Source organism: Chinchilla lanigera, unplaced genomic scaffold, assembly GCF_000276665.1.
Source record: "Chinchilla lanigera isolate Chin_1 unplaced genomic scaffold, ChiLan1.0 scaffold00044, whole genome shotgun sequence".
Lineage (NCBI taxonomy): Eukaryota > Metazoa > Chordata > Mammalia > Rodentia > Chinchillidae > Chinchilla > Chinchilla lanigera.
The window spans coordinates 16,219,675-16,230,773 of record NW_004955445.1 but is presented as its reverse complement, the minus strand read 5'-3'; the positions used below and the strand labels follow the sequence as shown (position 1 = coordinate 16,230,773).

Here is an 11,099-nt window from a genome sequence, read left to right as displayed (position 1 = left end):
AAGGAAAGGAAAGGAAAGGAAAGGAAAGGAAAGGAAAGGAAAGGAAAGGAAAGGAAAGGAAAGGAAAGGAAAGGAAAGGAAAGGAAAGGAAAGGAGAGGAAAGGAGGAAGGAAAAAGGAAGGGAAGGAGAAGAAGGGGAAATAAAGGAAGGGGTAGGGAGAGGAGGAGGAGGGGAGGGAATAGTAGAGAAACACGAGGTAGGTCAGGAGTGCCCAGGACACGGGGGACAAGCTGTCACACTCAGCAGATGGTCAAGCTTAGCCTCATGGAGGTGATGCTGTCTGAGAAAGAGCAGTAGCCAGTGTGGTCCGGAACAACAAAGCAGCCAGTGTGGTCAGTGTGCTAGAACAGAACAAGGAAGGTAAGAAAGTAAAGGAAGAGAAAAACCAGAGAAGAGATAGGAGCCCTGGTCACCTATATTAAAATTAATCAAAAATAAAAAAAAATAAGAATTAAAATTCAAAACCTCTGAAGCACAAGCCACATTTGAAAGGCTCAGTGACCACTTTGGGCTAATGGCTGCCTTACGGAAAGGCACAGTTATGGAAAACTTTTGTCATCACAGAAATTGTTATCAAGACAGCTCCATCTGGAGGGTTCTATCCATTTGATTCAGATAACTTCTTTCAGACCGTAGATCTCAGTTCAAACATCACTTCCTCCAGGAAGCCCGCCTGGCCCCTCTTTCTCCTGTGAGTTGGCTTCAGGGTCATGTGTATAGTGTCAGATGACCAGGTAGCTTTCCTCCGTAGCAAGTGCCTCTCTCTGACATTGCATGCTTGTTAGTACAACATCTGACAGCACCTCTTCTCTCCTGTTCGATTGTAAATTCCATGTGGCCTGGGATGGCTTCTGCTTTTGTTCATTGTCATACTGTCAACACGTAGCACAGTGCTGGGCACATGAAGGACATATAAGAAATATTTGTTCAATGTTGGATGAGTGGATTGGGGTGCCGAGTGTGGGAGGTGAGTGTCTACTGGTCACAGAGTCACAGGAGCTGTGGGCCCTGCCATTCAGTTGGCTCAGGGGACCCAAAACCTTGGTAAGAACAGCTCCAGAAGGTGGACTGCCTGCTACCTGAAACCTGGACTCTACCCAGGACCTCACCCCACTCTGGTATCCACCTCCTCACCAGGGCCCAATGCGCTTCCCTTCAGGATAGCTTCTGTCCTCCCTACAGAAGCTGAATCTCAGATATTCACAAACTGTCTTTCAGTCCCTGCAGCCCCACACTCCTGGGAACAGCTCGGTCACCAGCACTGAAATGCTTTCTTTTGCTGCTTAGAGGAGAATCCTTGGCATATTTGCTAGCATGCCTGACTAGGTGTGGAGTGTGCCTTGTGCTCCGGCACATATGTGTTGCCTTCCTGGAGCAAGTCATGGACTGCACAGCTCTGGATCTGACAGGTAACACAGAGCAGCCATGTGATTTAGAGGAGCTCGTGGGGAGAGGTTTCGTCTCCCACTTGGAGAGCTTGAGAGCTTCGTATAAATATTTATGGGCGTCTGGGGCCTCCATTAACCCCACCAGCGCCACCTTCTACTTATTACATGGTGTTTACGCGTGAGTGAATGTGAAGGCCAGTGTTCCATTATGAATGTGTGTGTGTGTGTGTATGCCTGTGAGAATGTACAGGGTCCCACACACACTTTGTGAGAGCATGTGCACCTGCGTAATCAACTGTGTTTTGATGTGAGTACACATCCATACACCTATGTGCACACCTGTAAACACTGTTTGCACCCTATAAATGCAAGTGCATGTGCATAAGCATTTGGACATGTGTGCAGACAGACACGGATACAGACAGACATGGGTACCTGTGTAATATGTATAATATGAGAGTAAGAGCATGGCAAATGAGCAAATGCAGCCTCTGTGCTTGCACGTGTATATGGGTGCATGCCTGCCTCTCCATACACAAGCATGAGTGTGTACACATGTGTGTTCATGCAGTGCCTGTCCAGCAAGTGAAAACATATCTACTTGCAAATCCAAAGCTTCAATATCACCCCAGAAACAGGTTTCGTTAAACTGAATGATTCCATCAGAATTGCCTCACCTATAGGCTGCTACTTCTGTGAACATTTACTCGCTCTGGTAATCCTAATCCATTTATTGCAAAGTTCAGCTGAGAACAGACAGCTGGAAATAGAAAGACTGTACGTTCACCTACAAACAGCATCAATGTCTCAAGACAGCTATGCCCAAGACGGCCTCCATTACACACACACACACACACACACACACACACACATATACACACAGAGTTTACCCAACCAGTATCTTCTTTTGCAGTGACCTGAGAGACAGCTGTAGCTTCTCTGTGACACCTTTGTCTTCATGTTTCCCTGCTGTGTCCCCAAGTCACCATGTTCCTGTACTCACCTGGGCAAAGAGCTTTGTGAAGGCAAAGCATGACGCACACCCCCAAGTAAATCGCTGCCTCTGCAAAGAGACTTAAAAAGGAAATGTTCCCAAAGAGAGCTATTTCCCACTCTTCCAAACTTGTGAATGTTTTAGACAAGGATGGTGGGCTTATGGGGGTTAATAGCAAAGATACACAATTTTGACCATCAGATTGGTAGAGAGTCAAGTTCTGGATTTTCCCCTGGGTGATCCTGAGAAAACAGTGACCACTCTGGGCCTTATTTATCCATCCTTAACCTACAGATAATAGCAGCCTGCTCCCTCCTCCTCTTTCTTCTTCCCTTCCATCTTTCCTTCTTGCATAGAGTTAAGTGAAATGTCAGAATAATAATAACCCCAACGTTTATGTCTCTTCTGCTCTATGACCTGCTTGCCCCCTGTCTGTGGAAAAGGGCATCTGTTCCAGGGTCTGGATGCCAGGGCACAAAGGAGGGCAGAGGCCAAGCCCTGCCCTGGGAAGTACAGCCTGTCTCTGCCCACTCAGGAAAGGCAGAGCTAACTCCAGACCAGCCCAGGACCATGGCCTCTGCCAAATAAACCTCACGGGCCTCTAACAGTGGCAGAGACAGGGCAGCAAAGGTGACATATCAGAAGAAACAGGAAACTTGAGAGTGGCCAAGGGCAGCCTCAGCTTCTGGGTTTAATGGAGTCATAGGCCAGGATCAATGCCTCCCTGGGGCTCCAAACTCTAAAATGAGTCCCTCTAGCCTCCCTCCCCTCTTCATCTATTGGAAGAAGTCTAAGCCCTAGTAAATCCACAACATTCCAAAAAAGGAAACACAACAACATAAATGCTGGATCTATGTTCTTTATGTCTCTTCTCATGCTGGAACTGGCTTATTCCTTCCAGAAAATTCCAGACCTCCTCCCACTGCCCTGCACCTCCCCCAAACAGCATCCCCTTTTGATACAAATAAAACAGAATACAGAATGAGTGGCTTCCAGTTTTTTACATGAAAGTAACTTTCACATACAAAGAATGCAGAGAGGCCACAAAAACTGAGTTTCGCTTGAAACAAATCCTCATTATTAATTTAGGTGGTTTCCTGCATTGGAGCAGCAATTTTTCTCATATATTTAATTTCCTCCAAGTGAGAACATTAGCTCTGATCTTCTTATGTAAATGCAACATTTAAGATAACACGCATAGAACAATGGAGAAAAGAGTTCAGAAGACTAAGAAGTAGAAGGCATGGAAACTCATGCAGGGGAGAGAGAGAAGGAAAAAGAGAGAGGAGGGGAGAGAAGGGGAGGGCAGGGGAGTGGAGGGGAGGGGAGGAGAGGGCCAGGCAGCATCAGGTAATGTGTTTGGAGGGGGCAAATTGAATGAGGAGATATAGGGGGCTTAGAGAATGGGGTCTCCTCAGTTTAAAAATGTGCTTTCCTTGGCTTTGACATCTTCTCCCAGCACAGGAACTGTGGAAAGGATGAAATTCTGCAGCAGTTGCTTCTTTCTCAAAAAAAGTCTAGGCTTCTTGAACCAGGAAAGCCCCCGCCTAGGAAGCCCAGAGGTGGCTGCTTTAGCAGCCAAGGTATACCCTGGACCCAGGATCCTCACATCGCTGCAGTCACTGCAGCTGGACTGTCGACAAAGTGTGCCCTGCTAGTCACCAGCCTGGAGCAGCTCCTCCAGCCAGACTAACTTCTTTCCCGAGGGCTGCTACTGGAAAGGATGCTGCCTACAGGACGTGCCATTTGAGGGCTTTTATTTTAGTAAGGGAAAAAGGATTCCTTACATAACAAATCTAAACACAACTATCTCTGGGAGGAAAGGCCAGGCCTTCAGTCTGCAGGCTGCAGAGGCAAAGGTTGTAGTTACTCCGAAGTCAGCTCTGGCTTTTCCTTTCAGAATAGAGAAAACCCCAGAATGCAAGTTTTGCATCTGAAAGCCTGCCTGGGAAGGACTAGAAACTGTAAAGCTGATGTTTCCAGTATTCTGGAGAGGATGGGCTAGCGGCTAGGGACAGGAGAGTGAGGGAGTAAGGGGTTTGCCTGGGTGGCAGGCACTGTAACTCCAGGCCACAGGGGAACCCAAGTACCAGCCTGGTGTACCAGCCTGGTCTACCTGGTATGGTTCTTGGCAGCTACCGCCAACAGTGTCACCGGGCAAGCACAGGCATAGTAGGTGGGAAGTGAGTGCCCTCTAGTAAGCAGAGGATTGTCCTGCCATATAAATGCCCAGAGACGGGGAATGTGGGAAGCCTGCCTAGGACTGCAAGAGGGCTCTGGTGCACAGCCTCGGTTCCCGAGTGACCCCCATCACAGAATTGCCCCTGCTGGCCACCTGCCAACCTTGGTGCTGGCCAAGGAACAAAGGGAACCGCTGGAGAGCTGGAGCCCAGGCAAGAGTCTAAGTTAACTGCTAGCACCCAAGCTTCACCGTGGCTCCGGGGACTGCAGACGTCCGCCATCGTCCTCCGCCTCCCGGCTCCCTCCAGGAGCTGCTCTGCAGCCCATCCACACCAGGCAGCCCCGGATAAAAGGCAGAAGAGAAAACAAACAGAATGAGAAACTTTTCTGAAACAAGAGGTTGGGAAGGAAGGGCTGAAGGAGTGGGGAATGGGGAACCGTGAGGAGGGGGATGGGAAGAAAGGGAAAGAAAAGGAAAGAAGGAAAGAAGGAAGAAAGGAAGCGGTGAGGCAGGAGAAAGAAGGAAGGAGAGAAGGAAGGAAGGAAAGAGAAAGAAGAAAGAAAAGAAAGGAAGAACGAAACAGAAACAGAAAAAGCGAGCGTCGGCCGGACCCACTTCTCTTTTCCTGGACTTGTGAGCGCGGGTCGGTCGGGGCTTCGCGGCGGTGGCCCGCAGCCTGCGGTGGAGACGGGCTGGGGCTTGCCTGCAGGAGGCGAGGCAAGGGGCTGATCCTTCCCGAGACTGTGAGAAGCCCGAGCTGCCGGGAGCCGCTCCAGCGCCTTCCCCGACGCGCCTCGCTGAAGGTGGAGTCTGTGGCTCAGGACCCAGGTCCCCAGCACCCGTAAGATACGAGACGGCAGGAAGAGGGCTTCGCGCCCAACCTGAGTGCGTCCCTCCGCCCAGCAAGGGGCACAGCGGGAATCGAGCTGTATCCCCTGTGCTACCCCCCGCGTGCGTCCCGGTGTCTGTGTGTGTCTCCCAATGTGTCTCCGGGTGCAGGCGCCAGCCTGTCTACATGGAACCAGCGCGGGCTTGGAAGACTCCTGGCGCTGGAGGACCCCTACCCCCGCCCCGGGACTTGGTGATCCCTTCGTGAGATACCTGAGAGTCACGGGGAGCAGTAGGAACGGAAAAGGAGGATGAAGGTGGCAGAGTGCCGTTGAGGCGCACCGAGCTGGAGGTGCTCGGGAACCACTTCTCTTTTTCCGGACTTGTGGGCGCTGGGTCAGGGCATCGTGGAGGGTCGCGAAGGCAGGCTGAGCGTGGAGACAGGCCGCAAGGTTCGGAAGCCCCGGCCTCCTCCAGGGAGTTGCCGAGTGTGCCAGCTCTCGTGCGTGCCTGTGTCCCGAGCAGGCTGGTGGTTGACTGATGGCTTGGTGCAGGGTCTGCAGTGCCTGAATGGGCATCAGTGCGGGTGCAGGGTGTGGGTGTGGGTGTTTCTGTGTGTTGCTAGGGCTGTGTAGTGGGACTGTTATCTTCTCCAAGACGCAGCTGGTCACTTTGAACTGATCTGAACCACCTCGTCCTTCTGGATGCAACGTGATGGTATGTTACCGAGTGGATTTGGGTTTCTCTGTGCCCTGAGGAGCAAAGACCAAGGCTTTGCAGTCACAACTCTCCCTCTCAATGTGGAGGCTTTTCTCAGACAAAGTCTCAGTGACCCTAGAGGTGGAGGATGCTGGTTGGCTCAGGGTGATTCCACAAGGAGTCGGGCCACCAGTTTAGGGCTTCCACCACCAGGAGTCTGTGACCCTCCCCTGGTCTCTGCAGGGCACACACAGCAGAGTTTCTTCGGACGCCCCGCCTGACCCTGACAGAGTCCTCTTTCGCCCCACAGGGGAAGCATTTGTACATGTTTTGTGTAGGAGAACTTGCATACGAAACCACAGAGCTAGCATACCCTCTGATTCCTTCTTCTTCCAGCGTACAGGGCAAAGTCGGCAACCAGGCTCAGCCACTTCCTCCTCCCAGATCACAGCCAAAGCCTCCTCTGCCAGACGGGTCTTCTGGTTGGTAAGACGAACCAGATTTTGGAACTAAATGTGAACTAGAATCCCAAGCTTCTCTCCTACTAAACACCAAGCACTGTATGTGTGTAAATTATTGTTAATATTTGTATCTTGATTTTTAGGTCTCACTCTTTGCCAGGCCTCAGTGATCACTCCCACCCTCCCGGTCTCCAGGGATCCCTGTCAAAACCTATCCCCTGTGAGTTCTACCCTCTGCTTCCCTCTCCCCGGTTCCTCCCAGCCCTGGGTCTTAGATGGGGCACCACAGCTTGGGGCTCCTACACCTCACTTTCAGGTCCTGAAAATTCCTGTTAAGAACGCTAAACCAGATAATCTCAGGTCGGGGACAGGGAAATCACAGGAGTCGGCCATTGCCAAAAGAGTGCAGGACCCTTGTGAGGTTCCTCGGTTCTTCTTCACCTCCCTGAGGTATCCGAGGCCAATCCTAAATTATAAACTGGATTCCAAAGAGGCTGGGAGGAGTTTGGGCAATTGAGGTGGACACTGTTCTTCTAAGAATCAGGGAAAGGAAGAGGTCTAGGGCTACCTCCAGGTTAGGGATCTTCAGGCTACAGTAAGAGCTGCTGTGCCACAAGATCCCCCAAACCTCTCTGACCCTCAGTGTGAGGAGCCTGACTGGATGTGCAGTGCGGAGCCTTTCTGTGAGGCTAAAGGCTCCCCGTCTTCGCTGCCAGAACACCTTGTACATAGTAGCCCCCAAAAGGAGTCAAGGAGGGGCTTCCTGTCTGGAGGGTTGAGCACCCCAAGATGTGGTGCTGGGTTTTACCCTCTTCCAACCATCTTGGGGAGGAGGCCAGGTCTCCGTTCAGAGCAGGTGTTCTGGCTCTGGGTGCCAAGCACGAGCACATCTAGAGACCCTAAACTCAGGCAGGAAAGCAAGGACAGCCCTAAGCACCGAAAAGACCTGATTTCTCCAGCAAGGGAGCAAGTTTTGGCTTCCTGGTTTCTGCCATTTACCAGCTCAGAGCCGGCAGGCCTGCGGGCCAGCCCTGATCACCAAGTCAGAAAGTGCTGAAAAAGGGGGTTGTGCCAATGCCCAGGGACTCCAGGGCCTTTCAGACCTGTACCATCTCAGCTCATAAGCCAACTCCTGACCGGGGTTTGGACTTAAGATAAAAAGTAGAGAACATATTGGAGTCTCCACACACTTCATGGAGAGATAGATGTGCCTGGACTTGTTTACATTTCCATTGGGCGGGTGTGCTCCAAAGTTGGTGCAACTCTTGAAGAAGCAAGAAAAGAGTCAAAGTCATGCGAACACAGAGTCCTCTAAATAAACACCATTCCCATGGTTTTAATAAGCAAAATAGGAAACCATTTTAATAACCAAAAAACAGAAACCAGTCTGAATAAAACTACAATAGACTAGGTTTTAATATTTTCATATCATAAGCAGGGTTTGAAATTGATCCCTTATTTTACATGAAATAAAAACAATTTCTGTTGCAGTTAAGTTTGATTTCAACACAGTTGAATCCGTAAAAACCAAAGCTCATTTCTGATGCAGGACGAATATCCACAATATTTAAAACTGCAAGCACCATGCGGTTCATACAATCTTGTTATTACTGTTAATTTATCAACTAATACAAACTCAAAAATGCATCTGGCCAGCAGCGCCAGCAATTTCAAATGGGAACTAAAAAATACCCTTTAATTTTGGTATATTTTGTCAGTGCAACTTAAATCCTTTTACTGACCTGCAGAAAAAAAAGTAATAATAAAGAAAAACACCCAGATCTCCCCCATAACTATTATACAACTGAAGGCAGGGGAGAGGAACACCACCAATAACTTTTCCTGCCATCTCAGAAGCAGGGAAAGAAACACATAATGCATTGGTCTAAAGAACACACTTGAAAGCTGCAATCACTTGTCAATGTTTGGTTTTTTGATACATCCTAAATGTGGCAGTTGGTTCAATGCAAGCTCTGGTCACTGACCAGTGTCAAGGATGGCAAAGCTTTTCCCCGGAGGAGTGCCCAGGGACCCTTGGAATTAATGCCAGCCTGGAGAATTCCAAAGGGACCCTGGGGTGATTCTGGTTACAATAAAAAGCAGTGGAGATCTGTTTTCCTTCCTCTCTTATTAAAGGTGTCAATTTGGCCAAGAAAACTAGGCAGGGATTGGGGAAGTGGTGTGGAGCTCTACAACTGTCCTGTCCTTGCAGTGTCCCTCAAAGCCCACAAAACTGAAAACTAAAACGGAGGGAAAAGAGAACAGGACAGGATCGGGACAGAAGAAAACATGCAACTTCCAAGGTTGCCCCAAGACAAAGTTGTGTGATGCTAAATGCCTGGAACTTCTTTCTTTCTCTTTCCTTCTTTTTTCTTTCTTTCTTTCTTTCTTTCTTTCTTTCTTTCTTTCTTTCTTTCTTTTTTTTTTTTTTTGTAAACTTACAAAGAAAAATGTCGTAGTAATAAACTCAAACAAAGACACTCAGCTTGCTGCCACGTATTCTGTGCGGTTTGGTGGGGGCAGGTATTTACAAACCAGCAGCCAGGACTGAAACCCGGCTCACAGCCACTGCAGTTTCCCAACTGCAGTCCCTTCTCACCCAAAGAAACAAGGGGGTTATGATCCATGATCAACAACATGCTAAAGTTAAACAAGAAAATGGTACAAAATAGAAATTATTACCATACATGTCCAGCATGCAGGATTAATATTTTTAATGCAGATTTTCGTATTTTTCTATATAATCGAGCAGGCAATAAAACGGATGAGATTTGCGCGCCGGAACGTCCTAACCGAGGACCGAGTCTCCCGGGTGAGAGCCAGTGTTCTCTGGACTCTAGACCTCGGCAGGTCCATCTGTTCATCCCCTTTCGCTCAACCTGGCTTCGCGCCTGCCGAAGACGCCAGGGTCCCTCTCCTCTGCTCTCTTCCTGGAGCAGACTGAGCTCCGGACAGCGAAGCAGCGGACGGCACTCTCAAAGTTCAGAAAGCCAGGCGTCTCCAGACTGCCTTGGCGACTCCTTGGTACTACGCCTCGCCGCTTTCCAGCCTGGAGAAAAGTTGCTCCGGGACCTCCCACCCCCTCGTCTCTCTGGCTGGGCTCGAGTCTAGGAGGCGGCGGCTGGCGTGCGCTACTCTCGCCTTAGCCAAAGTCCCCTGCCTCCCGCGCTCCGCCCGTCGCCCACGGCCCGCGCGCGTGCCCTTCCTCCCTCTCGCTCAAGTCAAACAGGTCAAGGCTGGGGCCATGGCAGGGACAAGGTCCAGGGGAGTCCAGGGCTGGGGACAAGGGACAGGGCGTCCGGGCCGGGACAAGGGCGGGGGCCGGGACCCGCCGCGACTCACAGAAAGAACTCGGGAGAGGAGGGGTTGTCGCTGGTGGAGCCCGCCTCCCTGAAGCCGGAGTTGGCGAGTTTCTCGCACTTGACCTTGTAGGCGTCTCTCTCGCGGGCCAGCCGGGACACCTCCTGCTTAAGCTGCTCCACCTGCTGAATGAGCTGCGTCTTCTCATTCTCCAGGTGGTGTTTCTGCTGGACGCGTTTATACCTGCACGATTGGGCGTAGCCCCGGTTCTTCAGGGTCCGCCGCTTCTGCTTCAGGCGGATCACCTCGTCCTTGGTGAAGCCCCGCAGGTGGCGGTTCAGCTCACGCACTGACATGGACACGAGCTGGTCGTCGGAGAAGCGGTCCTCCACGCTGCCGTTGCCGCCGGCCACCGTCGCCGCTGCCGCCGCGTGCGGACTCGGCCCGGGGTGGCTGGTGGGCAGCTGTTGCGCGGGGCTGGCGGCGCTGGACGGCGGCGGCGGCGACGCTTGGTGGTGGTGGTGATGGTGCGGGTGCGCGTGGGGGCCCAGCTCCTCGTGGGCCACCCCGGCGCCTGGGTACGCGTGGTGCGGGTGCGGGTGATGGTGGTGGTGGTGGTGGTGGTGCGCGCCTCGGAAGCCGTCGAAGCTCTGCAGCGGCTGTGGCACTGGGTGCGCGCCGATGAGCGCCTCCACCGCGTCCTCGGGCGTCAGGTTGAGCGCCTCAGGATTCATCTGCTGGTAGTTGCTCGCCATCCAGTACAGATCCTCGAGGTGGGTCTTCTGTTCAGTCGGGCTGAAACTGGGCGAAGAGGGAACCGAGCTGCACGGCGTGCTGAGCGGTGTGGACGACACGGAGCCAGCCGGCTGCAGGCGCGTACAGGGTCGGCCCGGGCGCTCCGCGCGCCCCAGCGGCTCCTTCTTCACGTCGAACTTGAGCAGGTCGAAGTCGTTGACGTACTCCATGGCCAGCGGGCTGGTGGGCAGCTCTGGCCCCATGCTCAGCTCCGCGGCCATCGCTGACGCGAGGCTCAGCCGCCGCTGCCGCCGGGGAAACTTTGCGGCGGGCCGAGGCGCGCCAAGCCAAGCGCGGGGGCGAAGAGCTGCGAGCCGGGGAGGCGGGGAGCTAAGGGCGCAGCGGGCCGGGGCCGCCGGCCAAGCCTTTGTCTGGGGACGCGGCGGCGCGCCGGAGAGTCCCGAGGCTGCCTGTGTTGCCCCAGAGCTCGGGGGCTGTGGCCGCGCCGGGA

The 11,099-nt window shown here is 52.2% G+C and overlaps 2 protein-coding genes across 2 annotated transcripts in view; both read right to left on the bottom strand.

The window, feature by feature from the left end:
* The window catches only part of LOC106149435, a 9,178-nt gene extending 1,877 nt beyond the window's left edge, over positions 1-7,301 (bottom strand). Inside the window, exon 1 of the mRNA XM_013518364.1 lies at positions 5,181-7,301. Coding sequence (XP_013373818.1) covers positions 5,181-5,971 — 791 coding nt within the window. The 5' untranslated portion in view covers positions 5,972-7,301. The remainder of the gene's footprint in view (positions 1-5,180) is intronic.
* A 559-nt stretch (positions 7,302-7,860) lies between these two features.
* Mafb (v-maf avian musculoaponeurotic fibrosarcoma oncogene homolog B) lies at positions 7,861-11,099 on the bottom strand. Its single transcript, XM_005392522.2, has one exon. It carries the CDS (start codon positions 10,867-10,869, stop codon positions 9,892-9,894), a length of 978 nt encoding a protein of 325 aa, XP_005392579.1. The 5' UTR covers positions 10,870-11,099; the 3' UTR covers positions 7,861-9,891.

Coding starts and splice junctions, on each gene's coding strand:
- Mafb (XM_005392522.2), bottom strand. CDS start 10,869: ATGGCCGCGGAGCTGAGCATGGGGCCAGAGCTGCCCACCAGCCCGCTG.